This window comes from Oncorhynchus mykiss, chromosome 31, assembly GCF_013265735.2.
Source record: "Oncorhynchus mykiss isolate Arlee chromosome 31, USDA_OmykA_1.1, whole genome shotgun sequence".
NCBI lineage: Eukaryota > Metazoa > Chordata > Actinopteri > Salmoniformes > Salmonidae > Oncorhynchus > Oncorhynchus mykiss.
Window position 1 is genome coordinate 35,840,422 of NC_050571.1, and position 23,058 is coordinate 35,863,479.

The 23,058-nt window shown below is 42.7% G+C and overlaps 1 protein-coding gene across 5 annotated transcripts in view; it reads right to left on the minus strand.

Annotated features, from left to right (window-relative positions):
* The window catches only part of maml1 (mastermind-like transcriptional coactivator 1), a 36,272-nt gene extending 14,476 nt beyond the window's left edge, over window positions 1-21,796 (minus strand). For 3 of the 5 annotated variants that reach the window (XR_002470683.2, XM_021584075.2, XM_021584074.2), the window contains exons 1-2: window positions 20,117-20,471; window positions 9,456-10,868 (exon numbers count right to left, since the gene is read on the minus strand). Coding sequence is in view for 4 of the 5 variants with exons in the window: in XM_021584075.2 (XP_021439750.2) it covers window positions 9,456-10,868; window positions 20,117-20,440 (1,737 nt within the window). In the remaining variant the exon portion in view is untranslated. Of the gene's footprint in view, window positions 1-9,455; window positions 10,869-20,116; window positions 20,472-21,153 lie in introns of those variants that run through there. The other 2 variants (XM_021584078.2, XM_021584077.2) reach the window with 2 other exon arrangements.
* Between the last annotated feature and the right edge of the window lie 1,262 nt (window positions 21,797-23,058).

Sequence of the window (23,058 nt, forward strand, 5' to 3'; positions counted from 1 at the left end):
CTTCGTAACGTTACAGAAATCTGAAACTTTGTCCAAAAATCTAGAAATTAATCCATGCTTTTGTCACTTCTAGATTAGACTACTGCAATGCTCTACTAAACTTCAGTTAGTGCTAAACACGGCTGCTAGAATTTTGACTAGAACAAAAAAAATTGATCATATTACAATATTACATATTGCTAGCCTCTACTGGCTTCCTGTTAAGGCTAGGGCTGATCAAGGTTTACTGCTAACCTACAAAGCATTACATGGGCTTGCTCCAACCCATCTTTCTGATTTGGTCCTGCGTACATACCTACACGTCCCACGTGAGAGATGTAGACAAGGTCTCAACTTTTAAGTCATTATTTAAGACTCATCTCTTCAGTAGGTTCTATGATTGAGTGTAGTCTGGCCCAGGGGTGTGAAGGTGAACGGAAAGTCACTGGAGCGACAAACTTCCCTTGCTGTCTCTGCCTGGCCGGCTCCCCTCTCTTTACTGGGATTCTCTGCCTCTAACCCTATTACGAGCGCTGAGTCACTGGCTTACTGGTGGCTTACTGGTCCACGAGTGGGTTGAGTCACTGACATGATCTTCCTGCCGCCAACCCCGGACAGCACACCATAATTTGCAAATAAATTCATAAAAAATCCTACAATGTGATTTTCTGGATTTTTTTCTCTCATTTTGTCTGTCATAGTGTAAGTGTACCTATGATGAAAATTACAGGCCTCTCATCTTTTTAAGTGGGAGAACTTGCACAATTGGTGGCTGACTAAATACTTTTTTGCCCCACTGTATATGAAATCACATTTTTATATGTCGTACCCACAACAGCATTGAACGTACCCCAGTTTGTGAATACCTGGTATAACTCAATGATACTTATAAAGGACTTAAAGGAAAATGCTAATACAGGTACCACTGACTTGCAATAGATTTGTGCCACAAATACTAAAAAGTAAGCGAAGGTAAACAAAACCAAAGCATGGGATGCTATCATACACTACATATACACAAAAATATGTGGACACCCCTTCAAATGAGTGATTTAAGCTATTTTGCATAAAATCAAGCACACTCCCATGCAATCTCCATAGACAAAAACTGGCAGTAGAATGGCATTACTGAAGAGCTGTGCGTTTCAACGTGGCACCACCATAGGAATGCCACCTTTACAACAAGAACATTTGTACAATTTCTACACTGCTAGAGCTGCCCGTCAACTTTAAGTACGGTTATTGTGAAGTGTAACAGTCTAAGAGCAACAACATCTCAGCCGCTAAGTGTTAGTCCACACAAGCTCACAGAATAGGACCACTGAAGCGCACAGCGCGAAAAAAATTATCTCCTTGGTTGCAACACACTAGCGAGTTCTAAACTGCATCTGGAAGCAACGTCAGAACAATAACTGTTCGTCGGGAGCTTTATGAAATGGGTTTCCATGGCCGAGCAGCCGCACACAAGCCTCACCATGTGCAATGCCAAGCATTGTCTGAAGTGATGTAAAGCCCACCGCCACTGGACTCTGGAGCAGTGGAAATGTGTTTGAGTGATGAATCACACTTTACCATCAGGCAGTCCAGCGGACAAATCTGTTTTTTTATGGTTCGGGCAAGGCTCCTTAGTTTCAGTGAAGAGAAATCTTAAAGCTACAGCATAAAATGACATACTAGACGATTCTGTGCTCCCAACTTTGTTGCAACAGATTGGGGAAGGCCCTTTCCTGTTTCTGCATGACAGTGCCTTCCACACTGACCTTGCACAAAGCAAGGTCCATACAGAAATGGTTTGTCGAGATCAGTGTGGAAGAACTTGACTGGCCTGCACAGAGCCGTGACCTCAACCCCATTGAACACCTTTGGGAAGATTTGTAACGCGGATTGGGAGCCAGGCCTAATCACTCAACATCCGTGCCCGACCTCACTAATGCTCTTGGCTGAATGGAAGCAAGTCCCCACAGCAAAGTTCCAACATCTTGTGGAAAGCCTTCCCAGAAAAGTGGAGGCTATTATAGCAGCAGTGGGGGGGACCAACTTCATATTAATGCCCATGATTTTAGAATGAGATGTTCGACATGCAGGTGTTCACATACTCTTGGTCATGGGCTTACATGGTACTGGGGCCATGTATTTTATTTGGGGGGGGAGGAGACACGTTACCCCCCTTTTCATAAATAATATATTCTCATCGCTGCAACTCCCCAACGGGTTCAGGAGAGGCGGAGGTCGAGTCATGAGTCCTCTGATACATGACCCGCCAAACCACGCTTCTTAACAGCAACTCGCTTAACCTGGCAGCCAGCTGCACAAATGTGTCAGAGGAAACAGTTAAACTGATGACCAAAGTCAGCCTGCAGGCACCTGACCCGCCACAATGAGTCGCTAGTGCACGATAAGCCAAGTAAAGCCCCCCCGGGCCAAACCCTCCCCTAACCCGGACAATGCTTGGCCAATTGTGCGGGCCCTATGGGACTCCCGGTCACAGCCGGTAATGACACAGACTGTGATCGAACCCCAAGCCTTAGTGACACCGCAACACCGCGATGCAATGCCTTAGACCGCTGTGCCACTCTGGACACACAAATGGGTAATTTTGTAATTTAGGTGAACTATCCCAGAGTTGTCAAATTGGCTGGATATCCTTTGGGTGGTGGACCAATCTTTATACACACGGGAAACTATTGAGCGTGAAAAGCCTGACAGCGTTGCAGTTGACACGGGTGCACCTGGCATCTACAACCATACTCCGTTCAATGGGCACCTAAATCTTTTGTCTTGCTCATTCATCCTCTGAATTGCACACACACAATCCATGTCTCTAGATGTAAAAATCCTTCTTTAACCTGTCTCCTCCCCTTCATCTACACTGATTGAAGCAGATTTAACAGGTGACATCAGCAAGGGACCATAGACTGACCAGGTGAAAGCTATGTAATCCAAAGAGCAGGTATTCCTAATGTTTTGTACACTCAGTGTAAACAGTGTTAGGAAAGTACTCAGACCCTTTGACCTTTTCCACATTTTGTTGCGTTACAGCCTTATTCTAAAATTGATTTTAGAATCTACATATAATACTCCATAATGACTAAGCAAAAACAGGTTTTTAGAAATGTTTAAAAAGTATTCAGGCCCTTTACTCTGTACTTTGTTGAAGCACCTTTGGCAGCGAATACAGCTTTGAGTCTTCTTGGGTATGACACTACAAGTTAAGCAGCCCTGTATTTGGGGAGATTTTCCCCATTTTTCTCTGAAGATCCTCTAAAGCTCGGTCAGGTTGGATGGGGAGCGTCGGTGCACTGTAATTGTCAGGTCTCTCCAGAGATGTTCGATAAGTTTCAAGTCCGAGCTCTGGCTGGGTCACTCAAGGAGATTCAGAGACTTAACCCTAAGTCACTCTAGCATTGTCACTCCTTCATGATGGAAGGTCAACCTTCACCCGTCTGAGGTCCTGAGCAGGTTTCCATCCATGCTGCCACCACCACCACCACCACGACTTACCGTAGGGATGGTGCCAGGTTTCCTCCAGACTTGATGCTTGGTATTCAGGCCAAAGAGTTCAAGCTTGGTTTCATCATACCAAATAATCTTGTTTCTCATGGTCCGAGTCCTTTAGGTGCCTTTTACTGAGGAGTGTCTTCCGTCTGGCCACTCTACCATGAAACCCTGATTGGTAGAGTGCTGCAGAGATGGTTGTCCTTCTGGAAGGTTCTCCCATCTCTACAGAGGACTCTGGAGCTCTGTCAGAATGACCATAGAGTTGTTAGTCACCTTCCTGACCAAGGCCCTTATCCCCCGAATGCTCAGTTTGGCCAGGTGGCCAGCTCTAGGAAGAGTCTTGGTGGTTCTAAACTTATTCCATTTATGAATGGAGGCCACTGTGTTCTTGGGGACCTATCAATGCTGCAGAATTATTTTGGTACCCTTCCCCAGACATGTGCCTCGACACAATCCTGTCTCGAAACTCTATGGACAATTCCTTCGACCTCATGGCTTGGTTTTTGCTCTGACATGCACTGTCAACGGTGGGACCTTATATAGACAGGTGTGTGCCTTCCCAAATCATGTCCAATCAATTGAATTTACCACAGGTGGACTCCAATCAAGTTGTAGAAACATCAAGGATTATCAATGTAAACAGGATGCACCTGAGCTCAATATAGAGTCTGTCATTATGGGGTAGTGTGAAGATATATTTTTATTTAGCCATTTTAGAATAAGGCTGTAACGTAACAAAATTAGGAAAAAAGGGAAGGGGCCTGAAAACTTTCTGAATGCACTGCATGCATGCGTGTGTGTGTGAGCTAAGGTGCAGAGAATCAAAGCAGGTGGTCAGTCCAGTTCAACTGCTCTGCAGTCTGATGGCATGTAGATAGAAACTCTCTCTTAGCCTGTTAGTATCATATGGTCGAAATCAATTAGCCTATTTTCTGAGATCAAATTATATTTCAACAAAATGTTGCAGGAAATGTTTCTAACTACAGAAACAATTTCCGAGATGGAACAACCAGTGTTTAGCCTGAGCTTAGTCAGTGTGGCAACCACCTCCATAGAAACGTCTGGAAGGTTGGGCAGAGATATCAGGGGTTAGCCTGAGGCCTGGAGCTCCAGCAGGGGTCCGTCCACACACCACAGACACAGTTGAGGGGGAAGAGAGGAACGGAGTTCCCTCTCGCGAGAAAGGAAAAAATACAAGTGGGTTAGCAGCAGCTATATTTAAATAGAGAGAGAGTACTGAGAGGAAGATGGGGCTACTCCTAAAATACACTGGTGAGGACATGAGTGAGGGGAGGGAGGGATAAATGAAAGGCTGCTTTGTCATGGCTGTCCCCTCCCCGGTCCCCCCCTCCACCACAACCCAAGCCCCCGTGGGAGCCTGCACGCCAGCGCCTTAGCAACCAGCTGCTTGACCCAGACACACACACACAGTCCTTTGGAACCATGGGGTCCGTGCCAGACTTGTAAGAACAAAAACTGAGGACAGTGTGTCGGGTTGTGTTTGTTGACTAACAAAAAACCATTCTAGGCCCTAGAATCACCATCAACTAGGCCTACAAGCAGTATGCTTCATCCGCGAGGTTGTCAAAAACAATTAGCCGAGGAGGCCTACAACTTCAGTAAGAGTAATTTAAAATGCAGTGAATGCAAGAAATGTACAGTACAATCAAATAATGTGTGTGTTGATCATAAGTTACCAAATGTAATGCTATTGCTAATCTAGGCTATCAATTGGTCTGTGGTTCTTTACGTAAGCAAAAATGTTGAAAACAAGAGGTCTTTCTTTGGAGCCATTCTTTTAAACTGTAAGGGCAAGCCAGACAACTCCATTGCTCATTTTTAACAAGCCCTTATTGTTTACCATTGTTTTGCTTCGACGTGAGACTCCAGTCATTCACCAGCATTGTAGCACTGGGGGAGTGTGTGAACACAACACGGCCTTGGAATGTTCTTTATGCCTCAGTTGTAATGCTATTTGCTGATGTCAGCATAAAACATGCGTTGAGCCTTTCCCTTGTTGGGAATGTGGATGGCTCCAACTCTCCCAGTCACACAGTGTGAAATGAATGTTAGGCTTGGGTGATGACCATAACCAAGTCATGTCCCAAGTCCTTCATATACACTTGTTGACATCTAGCTTAACAGTTATTCAGAATGCTAATATAGCCTAACCCTCTACTGCACATCGTTGCCCTAAAGTAGGGTTGAATATTATCCCCCTGCTCCAACCAGAGAATAAATCACTTCTCCCGGGTAACCTGGTATTTCGAGCCAAACCCGGAAGTGTCATTCAAAAGAACATATGTCTAGAAACAAATTCAAATCTGATGCTACCTGAGCCTGATGAACCACATTAAATATATTTTATGAGCCCAACATGAACGACATTTAATGAGCCCAAGCCCCAAAAAAGCCCAAATGATTGTGCCATTATCCAATACATACAGTGCCTTGCAAAAGTATTCGGCCCCCTTGAACTTTGCAACCTTTTGCCACATTTCAGGCTTCAAACATAAAGATATAAAACTGTATTTTTTTGTGAAGAATCAACAACAAGTGGGACACAATCATGAAGTGGAATGACATTTATTGGATATTTCAAACTTTAACAAATCAAAAACTGAAAAATTGGGCGTGCAATATTATTCAGCACCCTTAAGTTAATACGTTGTAGCGCCACCTTTTGCCGGCGATTACAGCTGTAAGTCGCTTGGGGTATGTCTCTATCAGTTTTGCACATCGAGAGACTGAAATTTTTTCCCATTCCTCCTTGCAAAACAGCTCGAGCTCAGTGAGGTTGGATGGAGAGCATTTGTGAACAGCAGTTGTCAGTTCTTTCCACAGATTCTCGATTGGATTCAGGTCTGGACTTTGACTTGGCCATTCTAACACCTGGATATGTTTATTTTTGAACCATTCCATTGTAGATTTAGCTTTATGTTTTGGATCATTGTCTTGTTGGAAGACAAATCTCCGTCCCAGTCTCAGGTCTTTTGCAGACTCCATCATTCTTCCAGAATGGTCCTGTATTTGGCTCCATCCATCTTCCCATCAATTTTAACCATCTTCCCTGTCCCTGCTGAAGAAAAGCAGGCCCAAACCATGATGCTGCCACCACCATGTTTGACAGTGGGGATGGTGTGTTCAGCTGTGTTGTTTTTACGCCAAACATAACGTTTTGCATTGTTGCCAAAAAGTTCAATTTTGGTTTCATCTGACCAGAGCACCTTCTTCCACATGTTTGGTGTGTCTCCCAGGTGGCTTGTGGCAAACTTTAAACGACACTTTTTATGGATATCTTTAAGAAATGGCTTTCTTCTTGCCACTCTTCCATAAAGGCCAGATTTGTGCAATATACGACTGATTGTTGTCCTATGGACAGAGTCTCCCACCTCAGCTGTAGATCTCTGCAGTTCATCCAGAGTGATCATGGGCCTCTTGGCTGCATCTCTGATCAGTCTTCTCCTTGTATGAGCTGAAAGTTGAGGGACGGCCAGGTCTTGGTAGATTTGCAGTGGTCTGATACTCCTTCCATTTCAATATTATCGCTTGCACAGTGCTCCTTGGGATGTTTAAAGCTTGGGAAATCTTTTTGTATCCAAATCCGGCTTTAAACTTCTTCACAACAGTATCTCGGACCTGCCTGGTGTGTTCCTTGTTCTTCATGATGCTCTCTGCGCTTTTAACGGACCTCTGAGACTATCACAGTGCAGGTGCATTTATACGGAGACTTGATTACACACAGGTGGATTGTATTTATCATCATTAGTCATTTAGGTCAACATTGGATCATTCAGAGATTCTCACTGAACTTCTGGAGAGAGTTTGCTGCACTGAAAGTAAAGGGGCTGAATAATTTTGCACGCCCAATTTTTCAGTTTTTGATTTGTTAAAAAAGTTTGAAATATCCAATAAATGTCGTTCCACTTCATGATTGTGTCCCACTTGTTGTTGATTCTTCACAAAAAAATACAGTTTCATATCTTTATGTTTGAAGCCTGAAATGTGGCAAAAGGTCGCAAAGTTCAAGGGGGCCGAATACTTTTGCAAGGCACTGTATATATGATATAGGCTACTGCACATTACGCACAACAGAAAAACATAAAAGCCCATAGATTTAGATAGGCATATGTTCTCCTGGGTAAATAAATTTAACTAGCTCCAGTAGACTAGATATTTTTTTTGTGTGTGAACTGTACTACTGTACTCTATTATACGGACTGGAATTACACACATCGTTCAAACCATGATAAATCAGAAGACAACATAGGATTCTGGTGCAGCACATGCAGCCTACAAAGTCACAAGTGTAGGCTAGCAAACTTGATTTGAATTCTGAAATGGGGCCTACTTGTATAATTAGTAGGCGGACGCACATATACACCTTTCATAATATTTACCATTATTAGCTTACCTCTTTCTCCCTCTGTTGCTTCATCCCTTCCTCACCTTCAACAATTAAATAAGTTGCGTTGTCCTCATCTTCATCATTCTAATGACAGTTGAATAATATAGGACATGAATTAGACGCTTTCACTTCTCTTCACTAAGATTGAATGGTTATTGGTCTGAACAAATAACTGCCTACCTCAATCACACATTCACTCTTCGTTCAAACTACCCGAGAGTTCTATTGAATGCTGTATTTACCATTCAGCAAAAAAGAGCTTGCTTCCCTCTTCAGCAGTCTACTTATTGGTAGAAGAAATGCAACAACAAAAATGTCCAGCAAACTCTTGTAATCTAGCTTTTCCTGCATGGGACTCCAAGAGCTAAGGTGTGTTTTTTTTTAAGGAGAGGGCAGCTGAGCAGAGGTGCATGCATATTGTGCAAAAAAAGAGAGGCTATAAGTTAGAAGCTTATTATGCATAACCAATCATTAATTAGCTAAATATAAGGCAAACACTGAATTTAATGTTTTACCTGAAAGGGTATGCATGGACATGTACACTGCACAAAAATACAAAACGCAACATTTATCAAAACCTTTTTTTTTTTTTTAAGTTGGTGCCATGTTTCATGAGCTCAAACAAAAGATGACAAATTTTCCATATGCACTTGAAAACGCTGCACAAATTTGTTAACATCCCTGATAGTGAGCATTTCTCCTTTGCCAAGATAATCCTGATTAAACAGAAGCTGTTTAAACAGCATGATCATTACACAGGTTTACCTTGTGCTGGGGACAACAAAAAACACACTAAAATATGCAGTTGTGTCACAACACAATGCCACAGACGTCGCAAGTTGAGGGAGCGTGCAATTGACATGCTGACGGCAAGAATGTCCACCAGAGCTGTTGCCAAAGACTTGAATGTTAATGTTTAATTTCCTACACATGACAATATGTGATGACATGTCTGTAAACAATCCAATGAGGTGCAGAAGTTAGAATGTATCAATTGGGGGAGGGACCTTCTTTAAGGAAGCAAAGCAAAGCAATCTGAGCCCATGGTGTGACAGAAGGGTACAATACATTTCATTATTTTGCATGTTTAAATACAGATAACTTGAAAATGTACTTGTGTAGGAACCTCTAAAGAAGTATACTGATACTTATCAGGATAATATCATGCTCAATGAAAGATGTGATAATAATGGCCTTTTTGGTCAACATTTACAGGCACAGGAGCCAAATCGAGCTGTTAAGATAATACCCTCTGATAAAGAAAATATTTGATTGCTATTTTTGTACCCCCATGGCAAAGCCTGAACATTATCAGAAAGACTAAAACTTCCCAAAAATAGGATGGAAGTTTTTTTTAAATGAAAAACCAGAATGTGTGCAGTAGAGTGCTGATATTGATGTTTCTATTTGGATCCTTGACTCTAATCACTAAGCTTTTGACTCTGCTATAGAATACATTTTAAGCCAACACCATGGTATCAAAGCTAGTCAAATATAAATAATGTTTAAAAAATGAGAACTCTTGTGATAATTGCCATGGTGAGTTGTAGAGGATGAGCTGCAGTCTTACCTGGCCGTGGGGTAGGTGTGGTCTGAAGGGCAGGCCTTGCTTCTGCTTCATCTGCTGCTGCTGCCTGAGAAGCGATAGCATCACCGCCTTGTTCTGGCTCTGGGCACTAGGCGGGCCCCGTGGTGGCCCCTGGGTCGCCGCCTCGTAGTGGGACAGGGGCTTGGTGTTGCTGTAGTTGAGCATGGCAGAGCCCGGGCCCCCAGGGCCTGCTGCTGCAGGGTGGCTGAGCAGGGCACCTGGTCCTGCGACAGGGTGGCCAAGCATGTTGGGGTGGGGGCCCCCGGGCTGCAGGTACCCGCCGGCTGCAGCTTTGGGTGAGCCCTTGTTGGGCTGTACAGGTATCATCAGCTGGGGCTTGTTGGGGAAGTCCTGGGGGTATAGGGAGGGGCTGGTGGGCTTCTCCAGGCCGTAGGAGCCCCCTAGGGGGCTTCGAGACGGGGCCGACTGGGGGGGCCAAGACTGAGGGTGGGATCCAGTTGTGTGGAATTTGGGTGCTTGCTGCGGTTGTTGCTGTTTTTGGTTTTGCTGCGGTTTCTGAGCGTGTTGCTGCTGTTGAAGCTGGGATTGCATCTGCTGGGCTCTCTGTTGATGTGCGGCTAGCTGTTGGAGCTGCTGGGCAGGGGACAGGTCTTTGGAGACGGGCCCCGGGGGGAGGTGGTGGTTCTGGGGAGGGAGTTGCCTGGATGGGGGAGGCTGCTGGCTGAGGGGTTGGGACAGGGCCGGGGAGGAGGCAGTGGTGGTAGCCGCTGCCGGTGAGCGCTGCATGGGCGGCCCCGATGACGTTGGCCTAACATGCGGCGAGCCGGTGCCAGAGTCTTGCTCGAAAGCAGAGGAGGCCGGGGAGAACTCAGTCTTAATGCTGGCCAGGTCTGGAGGCAGGAGGCCTCCCTGTGAGGTTCCCCCTCCCTGCGTTGCTCCCCCAGACTGTGCACATGTCCCTGGGGTGGGTCCGGCCAGCTCAGGGGAGTCCTTGCGATCCTCGAAGCCATCGTTGAGGATGTCCTGGATGTCCTCATAGGCCACAGAGCGGTTGAGCTCCTCCATGAGCTCCATCCACTCCTGCTCGTTGAGGTTGAGGTCAGGGAAGAGGCTGTTGCTGGCTCCGCCCCCTGACGGCAGCATGCAGGGCAAGATGTCATCCATGGGCTCCTGCTTCATCTCTTTGAGCAAGAACTCCTGCTCCCCCGAGGAGTCCCCACCGGGCTCACCACCAGGCCGGTGGATCCCGTTGGGTATGAGCGAGTCAGCGCCGATGCCGTGCTTGGAGTCCAGAGGCGAGTGAGTGGGGATGCCGCCGTTGGATGGGTCATTGTCCAGGCAGGACTTCTTGGATGGGGGGTAGCCATCGCTGAAGCCGTTGACTTGAACAGGGGAGCTGGCGCTCTCCAGCTTCCTCTTCACCGACTCCTGCAACTAGAGCAAACAACGACAAACATTAGTACCACACAATCAACATACATACTGAATACTACCACACTGCATTTGACTGAGATTGTCACCAGAGGCCAAGTTCAATCAATAAAGTGGAGATAAATACCTGGGTGAACACATGAAGATATGCTTAATGGTTCTGGAACATCACTGGTGTTGCAAGGTTAACCAAAACTATGGTACTTTGAATCTATAACTTTTTGGGTACTGTAAAAAGTGTCTCATGGGGCGGCAGGTAACCTAGGGGTTAGAGCGTTGGACTAGTAACCGAAAGGTTGCAAGATCGAATCCCCGAGCTGACAAGGTAAAAATATGTTGTTTTGCCCCTGAACAAGGCAGCTAACCCACTGTTCCTAGGCTGTCATAGAAAATAAGAATTTGTTAACGGACTTGCCTCGTTAAATAAAGGTAAAAAAAATATGTATAAATAATCTACTGATCGAGAGGATCAAGTCCGTCAGCGCAGCCGATGTCCCTTTAGCTATAGCACACCGTGCCTGCTCCACTTATTCATTGGTAGCTCTAGCCTATCCCGAGGAACCACTGCACTCACTCGGAGTCTGGGGTGCATCACCAATTATGCTGCACAGACGTTAACCCACTTGACTAATGCTACACTGCATAAATGTTGAAACGTAAATTGTCGTTTGCAACACAGGCTAGAACACTTTACAATGTGGGGGAAAACAACGTGAGAATTTCACTACACTCTCAATAACATCTGCTAAATATGTGCATGCGACCAATAAAATGTGATTTGATTTGAATGCAAGAAGATGCCGGTAGCTTCCACCTCTGTAGGCTAACTTTCCTTGCTAGCTTACAGCTGAAGCTAACATCAATTCACTACTCTAGTACCTTGTTTGTGATAACAAACTATTTCTGATTTCAAAGCTGATTGAATGAATAAAGTTTTTGGTGACACCTAGTCGCCCCAACTTACATATCTCCCAGTTAAGATAGTGAATTTGAGACTCGAGCCAATATTATGTGGTATACAGACACGAGCCCCAACCCTATTAAAGTTACCCATCTCTGTTTTAGTGCAACAATGCCACTGAAATCATAGGCCGCACGCCGATCTGGCATCGTCTAACACCCTCACACCCCCGGAGGAGAGAAAGGGAGAGAGCAGCTAGTCTAGTGACTCATTCCAGTGCTTTATGAACCTGAAAAACTGGTCCGTCTTCCCCCTGCTCCCCTCCCCACCTTCTTCTGAGCAACCACCACTGCTGCTACAACTACCACCACCAACCTGAATCCACATGAAACTAATTAGCATGTGTATAGGCGGAGTAGGACCTACAACAAAAGAGCTAGCGCCAGGGCCAAGGAGGGGAGCATGCTGAATTACAAACACCGGGGCCAGCACTGACAGCGTGCCCGTTTTGCCTTTGAAGCCACCGGCATGGCCACAATGGGCCTCCCTGGATTGTGCAGGTGCGGAACAGAGCGGCGAGCTGGGGGGGCGTTTATAGTACAAGCGTTTAACCTCATACTTACTGGCCAGGCTGGAGCGGAGCCCTGTTAATAGGTTACTGACAGGCGAGTTGGCTTGCTAGCATTGTGCCACGAGCGGGCTAGTTAGCACTGGGAATTTAGACATGTTTTAGTAACTGACATGATGCCTAGGTTATGATGTGCATCAGCAAAAGAGTCAAGTTCCGCCCAGTGGCTTGATACACACCCCAGCGGAAGCGCTCATTATGTGGCATCAGGAATAGGCACTGAGAGCAATGATGAGCCAGAGGCTCAGAGCAGTGGGCAGAGTTGGATTTAATACTCCTGAGTCATCATTCAGAGGCTTGTCATTGTCCTATTGCAGCTGTGGCCCAAATTGTGGGTAGCGGCCAATTCCTACTGGGCCGTAACTGAGGCCTGGGTTGTGGCTTAAAAACAGTACTTGTTTCTCAGAGACTGAAGAGGTCACAGAGGCAAAATGATTCAGGTGGGGTCATTACACCCACTTACATGTACAGTGCTGTGAAAATATTTTGCTCCTTCCTAATTCTCTACTTTAGCATATTGTTTTATACTGATTGTTATCAGATCTTAAACCAAAACCTAGTAGTAGATAAAGGGAACATGAGTGAACAATACTTATTTCATTTTTTCATAAACAAAGTTATGCAACACCCACTACCCCCGTGTGAAAAACGATGCCACTTTTAGCTGCAATGACCCCAACCAAACGCTCCCTTTAGTTGTTGATCAGTCTCGTACGTCACTGTAGAGGAATTTTGGCCCACTCTTCCATGCAGAACTACTGTAACTCAGCGACAATTTGTGGGTTTTCAATAGAGGTCGACCGATTAATCAGAATGGACGATTAATTAGGGCCGGTTTCAAATTTTCATAACAATCGGAAATCTGTATTTTTGGACACCGATTTGGCAAAAAAAAAATTCACCTTTATTTAACTAGGCAAGTCAGTTAAGAACACATTCTTATTTTCAATGACGGCCATGGAACGGTGAGTTAACTGCCTTGTTCAGGGGCAGAATGACAGAGTTTTACCTTGTCAGCTCGGGGATTCAATCTTAACGCTGCTTCGGGGGTGGCTGTTGTCGATGTGTTCCTGGTTCGAGCCCAGGTAGGGGCGAGGAGAGGGGCGGAAGCTATACTGTTACACTGGCAATAAAGTGCCTATAAGAATATCCAATAGTCAAAGGACTATGAAATACAAATCATAGAGAGAGAAATGTTCCTATAATTCCTATAATAACTTCAACCTAAAACTTCTTACCTGGGAATATTGAAGACTCATGTTAAAAGGAACCACCAGCTTTCATATGTTCTCATGTTCTGAGCAAGGAACTGAAACGTTAGCTTTCTTACATGGCACATATTTTACATGGTACATATTGCACTTTTACTTTCTTCTCCAACACTTTGTTTTTGCAACATTTAAACCAAATTGAACATGTTTCATTATTTATTTGAGGCTAAATTGATTTATTGATGTATTATATTAAGTTAAAATAAGTGTTCATTCAGTATTGTTGTAATTGTAAAAAATGACCTAAACCTCAAAATGTTCTCATAATATATCCACAAACTCTTTAGAAATGTTTTGGCTGGGAAGCATGCGGAAGGAAGCCTTTAATCATCACTGAAAACAATGGAGGAAGCAGGTTTCCCCCTGACAGTTGATTAGAAGTTAATTGAGCCACACTAGTCATAGACTGTTCTCTCTGCTTCCGCATGGCAAGCTTTGCCCAAGCTCCAAGTCTCGATCCAAGAGGCTTCTAAACAAGCCATCAGACTCCTGAACATCTAAGCAAATGTCTATCCCAGACTATTTGCATTGTCCCCCCCACCCCTTTTACACTGCTGCTACTCTGTTAATCATCTACAAATAGTCACTTTAATAACACTACCTATATGTACATATTACCTCGACCAACCGGTACCCCCGCACAATGACTCTGTACCGGCACCCCCTGTTTATATAGCTTCGCTATTGTTATTTTACTGCTGCTCTTTAATTATTTGTTACTTTTATTTCTCACCTTGTTTTGGTATTTTTTCGTGTTTCAACGTGATAATGTCGCACGGATCTGTACACAATTTCTGGAAGCTGAAAATGTCCCAGTTCTTTCATGGCCTACATACTCAGACATGTCACCCATTTTCCCTGTATATGGTCTAGCTATTGTTATTTTACTGATGCTCTTTAATCTTTTGTAACTTTATTTTTAGGTGTTTTTCTAAAAACTGCATTGTTGTTTAAAGGCTTGTAAGTAAAAATTTCACTGTGAGGTCTACTCCTGTTGAATTCGGCGCATGTGACAAATACAATTCGGGCATGTTTGGGATGCTCTGGATTGGCGTGTTCAACAGCGGGTTCCAGTTCCCACCAATATCCAGCAACTTTGCACAGCCATTGAAGAGAATTGGGACAACATTCCACAGAACACAATCAACAGCCTGATCAAATCTAATCGAAGGAGTTGTCACACTGCATGAGGCAAATGGTGGTCACTACAGATACTGACTGGTTTTATGATCCACACCCATTTTTATTAAGGTATCTGTGACCAACAGATGCATATTTTGTATTCCCAGTCATTTGAAATCCATAGATTAGGGCCTAATTCATTCATTACAATTGACTGACTTTCTTATTTGAACTGTAACTCAGTAAAATCTTTGAAATGGTTGAGTTCATATTTTTGTTAATTGTGTAATAGAAAAAGACAAGAATGTTCTGGAAGTGTAAGAACTCATTGAATACTTGAGTGCTACTTTCGAGTCACAAGAAAGAGGAACCGAATCATTTAATATGTGACCGTCTCGTGAGAAGTGTGTATCCCACTTTGGCTGTGCCATCAGCCTTCTGATCATTTAGAAATTCATGACGAGGATCGTTACGATGACCGTATATACTGCCACACCACAGTCACGAATCAAGACCGCAGTTAAATTCGATGTGACTCAACGGTTACAGCAACTTATCAAAAAGTGCTCTCTGATAGTCATTAGTAGCCTACTAAACTTGCTCGAGGCCCGTCGCTAATGGTGGGTACTCAGCACTGTCCCTCTAAATCACACTGATGTCAACGCAAAAGCAATTGAAAATCAAATCAAACACTTCATGAGAGCCCTGACATTAAAACTTGGAGCAGAATAGGATTACCTGTTGCACAGAGAGAGACAGGTCCTCATTAGAGGTCGACCGATTAATCGGAATGGCCGATTAATTAGGGCCGGTTTCAAGTTTTCATAATAATCGGAAATCTGTATTTTTGGGTGCTGTTTTTTTTTTTTACACCTTTATTTAACTAGGCAAGTCAGTTAAGAACACATTCTTATTTTCAATGAGGGCCTAGGAACAAGGCAGAACGACAGATTTTTACCTCGTCAGCTCAGGGGATCCAATCTTGCAACCTTACAGTTAACTAGTCCAACACTAACCACCTGCCTCACGAGGAGCCTGCCTGTTACAAGGTAAGTTGCTAGCTAGCATTAAACTTATCTTATAAAAAACAATCAACGACTGTCATTGCTCCAATGTGTACCTAACCATAAACATCAATGCCTTTCTTAAAATCAATACACAAGTATATATTTTTAAACCTGCATATTTAGCTAAAAGAAATCCAGGTTAGCAGGCAATATTAACCAGGTGAAATTGTGCCACTTCTCTTGCGTTCATTGCACGCAGAGTCAGGGTATATGCAACAGTTTGGGCCGCCTGGCTCTTTGCGAAACTAATTTGCCAGAATTTTACGTAATTATGACATAACATTGAAGGTTGTGCAATGTAACAGGAATATTTAGACTCATGGATGCCACCCGTTAGATAAAATACGGAACGGAATAAATGTTTTCTAGGTGATAGATTCCGGATTTGACCTAAGGCTTGTATTTCTGTGTGTTTATTATAGTTAAGTCTATGATTTGATATTTGATAGAGCAGTCTGACTAAGGGGTGGTAGGCAGCAGCAGGCTCGTAATAGTCAAAGGTATATGGTTTAGAGAGAAATAGTTGACGTGTTATAATTCCTGTAATAACTTGCGGCTGAACTTGAAAGGGGTTCCTTTGTTATTTTACCGTTCATGTCTTTCATAGAGAATATCTTGATCTACTTAAAATAAGGTCTGTGTTTCGTGCAGGCTTAAACCACTTCAGCGTTTTGATACCCGTGTAAATCTCACTAGGATAAGGTAATGTTTGTCAAAATATTTTCATAAATCCACTCTACAAAAAATGATTTGCTTATATTTAGCCAATATTGATCAGAGTTACCTTGTCCTATGGATATCTACACAGTTATAAAATTGGCAAGGTGGTGTAAGCCTACACGAAACACAGACCTTATTTTAAGTGAATCTAAAAATATCCTATGCAAGAAACGAATTAAGGAACCGCTTTTCAGATTTTGCTAGAAGGTGTCATGGGAATTATGACTCGCACTTTGGTAGTCAAGTCTCACCATGTCCATTATTAAAATAGGATTTCCTGCATATAGAAAGTACAGTTTTTGTTTTCAACATTCATCACTTAAATTCTATTTTTATTCTAACAGTTGAGAGTATTTGTCTCCTAAGCAGACTCTTCAGTATCATTGTCACTTCAGAGCTGTGTGTGTGTTTTACAGATGGCAGAGAAAAGCAGAGCACCAGTGTGGGACTATTACATGGAATTGGCACCAGGGAAAGCAAGGTGTCTTATTTGTGATAAAGATGTAAGCATGGGGTCAGCAACGGCAAAATAAAAAAATACCACCAACCTGTGGAATAACCTTAAGAACACCCATACAAAACCCCATAATATGTATTATATTAAGTTCAAATAAAAGTATTCATTCAGTATTGTTGCAATTGTCATTATTACAAAAATGTGTGTTATATATATATATATATACACACACACACACACGTAAAAAAATTAAATAATAATAATAAATAAATAAAATAAAGAAATCGGCCGATTACTCAGTGTCTGCTTTTTTGTCCTCCAATAATCGGTATCGGTGTTGAAAAATCATAATCGGTCCACCTCTAGTCCTCATAGCTGGTTGATGCATGGAATTAAATTGGGGTTACTACGCACAACATTTCCAATCGCATACAAAAATAGTTGATGGCCTTTATTGAAAAGAGGAGGATCGATCAGCTTTCCATATTTATTTCTAAACTTTCCTAATATTGCACATTGTTTTGCTTTACAACCAGAGTAGCCTATCTGGCTGGCATAAAAAAGAACCGTGGGAAAAGAGTCCACAATTCGCTATGAGCCCAGACATTGCACAATCATGTGTGAAAACAGTTTGCCGCACGCCATCGCTAATCCATATATTTATATGTGCATATTCTTTTCATCCCTTTACATTTGTGTGTATAAGGTAGTTGTTGTGAATTTGTTAGATTACTCTTTAGATATTACTGCTTAGTTGGAAATAGAAGCACAAGCATTCGCTACACTCGCATTATCATCTGCTTACCATGTGTATGTGACCAATACAATTTGATTTGAAGTGTGTGCAGCCTGCGCAAGAAACAGAGCAGAGCGATTGACTTTCACGCAACTTTTTTCAAATAATCATTAGTCACATCTCGTAGCCTTAGACTGTATTTGGAATCAAAACAGAGCGTTACAGGCTGACTATACCGCTCAGTCGCAAAATTAGCTAGCAAGTACAAGCTAGCTAGCTAAATTGCCATAAATGTTTAATGCTTTTTGATCTGTCCACAAATTAATATAATTGATTCAGAGTTTGTTTTGATATTTTAACCTGCGTGTCGTGATTGCTTTTGGTGTGGGGGGGACAAAATACATTTATGCACAATGGTGCACGCGCGCAGCCGGTTTGGGTTCCGTGTAAACTTTATATCACAACTAAAGTTGCATAAACAACTAAATTAATTATATAGGAGGACCCATTTCTTTGTTAACTGCTCAACACAGAATATCCACATGTGCGCACTCCCTCTGAAATATTTTGGGAAAAATATACTTTCTATTTTATTCAACTATGTTAAATTGTATTGTTCTTACTATAAAATATGAAATTGTGTCACGTGAATTATAAGTAAATCTTGCCTGCTAAATGTTAATAAACTAGTGTAGACCACAGCCATATGGCATATCCAGATAAGGGAAAGGGATTCAACTGAAATGTGCATCTTCATATTTTATTTATTTACCTTTATTTAACTAGGCAAGTCAGTTAAGAATAAATTCTTATTTTTAATGACGGCCTATGAACAGTGGGTTAACTGCCTTGTTCAGGGGCAAAACGACAGATTTTTACCTTGTCAGCTCAGGGATTTGATCTAGCAACCTTTCAGTTACAAGTCCAACGCTCTAACCACTAGGCTACCATTGCCACCCCAATATCATAATGTTTCTTTAGACCTGCCTAAATGGATTTACTGTGATGGTGTAGGCTATATTAAATGGATTGAGACTTTAAATTGTAGATGTTCCAAAAAGGTGCACATCAGTGTCTTGTAAGCTATGCGTGGAAGCCAGAGATGCTAAACATGTTTATGTTCATTAAAAAGGTCAATTAGTGAGACCAGGCAGTTATCTGCATGACAATCATCAGCTGGCAATTTCATGACTGCCACATCCCTATCCATGACAAAAATGGATGTGATTAAACATGAGTGCCAACAATACATGGACCACTTATACTAGAAGACACCTCACAACTTCACTGACAGAGCTTGCCTGGGGACCAGAGTGAATTTGAATTTCTAAATCTACATCTGAGATTGTCAGTGTTTGATTCTGGAAATGTGTCTTCTACAAGACAGAATATTGAACAGAATTACATTTGAACTTACTCTACCGGTTGTCTGTGTGGTTTGTTATTTTGTGGGTAGGAATTTACGACAACATATCCAGAGGAAAGTATAATTAAACCAACTTCGTCAAAGCACTGGTAGAGCATTCGGATATTTATCAACCGAATCATGCGCACAGGATGTACATGCAAGTAATGCATGCATACTTGACGAGCTCATGCACGTGTTTACATGGTCTTTGCACATGCTTCAGGTGAGAGAAATCAGAACGCACTACCAGCGCTTTGACGAAGTTGGTTTAATTATACTATGCCGTGGATATATTGTCTCAAATTCCTACCCACAAGAGGACCAACCACAGAGACAACATGTAGAGTACGTTCATATGTAATTTTATTCAACACCAGCTTGTAGAGGACCTCCTAGACTGTGTCTGATCCCAAAACAAACAGACTATATATGCCTCGTAAAACCTAAATTCTTTCCATATCCACTTGCATGAAATGTATGTTTGGCCACATAAAAACATTTGTGGAATTAACTGAATGGATGGAGCAAGCGAAAGACTAGTAAACACAGCATGACAACATTGGACGAGTTAATTCTGCATTGCCCGGTGCCCCTGCTGTCCGGAGCAACATTTTAGACCACTCTAAATGGTCCTTAATATACATATCCAGCCAACTGGGGCACCGGGCCATGCAAAAAGAACTTGCCCACTGAGATCAGGTGACAGCAACCAGCCAGCACGCCCGTTACTGGCTACAACTCTTCCGTGCTAATCACAGCACTATGTGCAGAGCACAAAGCACATGATTGCAATGCGCTTTCCTTATAGACACATTTATTTGCTATCACCACACACAAAAAAATACTGCAGGAATGCGATAATCCAATGACTGCCAATGAGCTGTTATCAGCTTTGTCGTGCATTTGCATCCACCCCCTGTATTACAGAAATAGTCACTTACCGCAATCAAAGTGCTGTTTCTGCTCTGCTCTGGCGTTCCACCCTCCGCTAGGTCTGCGTTGCTGCCCCCGGTCCCTGACCCTCTCTGCGCCGACTGGTCTGAGGTTGGCTGTGGCTGGCGGTGCTTACTCGACCGTTTGGCCTTGGTTTGCAGGCACCGTTGGTGCAGTGCAAAGGTCTGCTGCCGTTCCATCTCCAGCCGCTCCATAGCTGTGCTGTCGTAGCGGTTCTCGCAGCTGGTGTGATGCCTCCTGAAGAGCTCGATTCGACGGCGGAGTCGCTCCATCACCGCACTGTGTCGCGGCACTACAAAATCCGCCATCATCAATAAAGAGTGTTTTTAAACTCTGGAGTCGTGTTTCGACAGTCCGGATAAAATGCTTAATCTGTTCCTTTTTAGTTGTGGGCGTTTATACCCACTACCTTTGAGAATCAACTAACGTTAGTGCTTCCATAGAGTACCTTTGGCTTGCTAATGTTGGCATTTAGTCTCACTAGCCAGAAGAAAACAGGCGTAAAATACGATTGAGATATTACTAAACGGCCTAGCTAACTAGCAAAGTATATAGTGCACCTTATCTGTCGCATCGTGAAATAAAGTATTGCAATAACTGGCTAGCAAAAGGCCCCAGCATTGGCTAGCTAGCCAAATTCGAAAAAAAATAATTCACGCCTTTCCCTTAATGGAAAAAAGTTGAAACTACAAACAAAGTAATGTATATGAAATAGGCGAGCTCAATTTATTTGATGGGAAATACGCATTATATGAGTTGAACGAATAACGTGCCTAGTTAGATGTAGCTAACTAACGTTACAGTAGGTAGTTGCTTACTAAAAGGCTATAGTATTCAATCAATGGGTCTCCATAACATTCCTCTGGTCAAACATATCCAAAGTTCGAGTAAGAAAAACCTTTAACTTGTATGTTCGCTTCTAACTAGCTAAACGGGACTGTATTCGGGAGAACAAACATAACATTGCACTACTTTACATTAGTAACCTATAAATGTATTGAACTCGCTGACTAACGTTACTTACCCAACTTCATGGAGCTGGTTAGCTTGCTGGCTAAAGCTAACTTTGTCTACAACAAACACTCCTGTCTCATGGTGAAAGTTAGCTAAAGCAAGTGACGCTCAGTTCTTTTATACTAGTAAGTACTAGTAAATGTATCTAGAATATAACTTCTGCTAACCAGGCAGGATAAAACGTCAAGTTACCGATTACCGTCAACATATAAAACACCAAGAACGTTAACTCGCTAATAACAAAAGTAGTTACGTTGCAACTAGCTAGCTAAAGTAATGTTGCCTATGTTCTCCCTGGCTAACAGCTGATCCTCGGCGGAGATCGCAGTAATGTGACTTGATAGCTAGCAGACACTGCAATAAGATACGGATGTAGCTAGCTTGATAGCTTGCTAACTATAACAAAAGCATGATACCCAGACTACTTTCAAAATAATTCTCACAAGTAGTCCATATAGAACACACACAACCCGACCCCGAATCAGTTAGGTCGACTGCAAAACAAAAAAAGTAATTGCGACAACCAACAATCAAACTGCCTCTCTTTGCTATTTCTATTGTTTTCCAATGGACAGGCAGATCTTCGTCGCCATTTTGGAACAAGTTTTTTTTCTCTCTCCTTTTTTCCCCTAACCTTTGCTTTGCTTCACCGACACCAAGAGGCGTCACCACCAGACAGCCGTGTCGCTTTCCCCACCATAGAAATGGAATGGTCCCCACCTCATTTTAATGATTGACAGTGAAAACAAGCAACAGAGAGACCATTTGCATGAATTTACAGTAACATTTGTAACATCAGAATTCAAGTAAGCTCAACTAATGATACACACTTCTTGTGTGTATCACAAGGAGTGTGAATTCAAGTAAGCTCAACTAATGATACACACTCCTTGTTGGAATAATGTGATGTGACAGATTTTTTTTTATTTTTTAAATGTAACCTTTAATTAGGCAAGTCAGTTTAAGAACAAAATCTTACGACAGCCTACCCCAGTCAAATCTGTACGACTCTGGGTCAATTGTGTGCCACCCTATGGGACTCCCAATCACAGCCAGTTGTGATATAGCCTGGATTTGAACCAGAGACTATAGTGACGACTCTTACACTGAGATGCTGTGCCTTAGACCGTTGCGCCACTTGGGAGCACTAATTGGAATTATAAGTATCAACAACTTTCAATGAAATCCATTTTATAAAGCCATTTTTAGATCAGTAGTCATAAAGTGCTATCTAGTTTCTGCACTTTAAACAAAAGGTAAACAAAGGTACTGTTACTGTTGTGTTGTCACTGCATAACTTTTTGTTGTCCAGCAAGAAATGGTATCACATGATGCATATAGTTTCAAATAATTTCTGTATAGCTTAAAATCATGTCATTTCTTGAGCACTATAGTCGTTTCAGAGGTGATACATTGTTGATAGGCATTGACAAGACCGATTACCACTTCCCTAAGAGAGCGGCCTCTCTTGGAGCAGTGGAAACGGGTCTGTCTCCAGTCCTCAGGATGTAGTTTGCGGCTCACCTCGGAACCTCACACCTCTCCCCCCAAATTGCTATATTGGTGTCAGAAGTTGGATGGCACCTGTGAAGCCATCGGAGAGGCATGTACATGTGAGGGACTTGGTTAAGAGGAGTGTCAGTGTCACTTCAACTATGACAGACAAAATGAGGAGAAAAAAAATACAGAAAATCACATTATGATTTTTAATGAATTATTTGCAAATTATGGTGGATAATAAGTATTTGGTCAATAACAAAAGTGTATCTCAATACTTTGTTATACACCCTTTGTTGGCAATGACAGAGGTCAAACATTTTCTGTAAGTCTTCACAAGGTTTTCACACACTGTTGCTGATATTTTGGCCCATTCCTCCATGCAGATCTCCTCTAGAGCAGTGATGTTTTGGGGCTG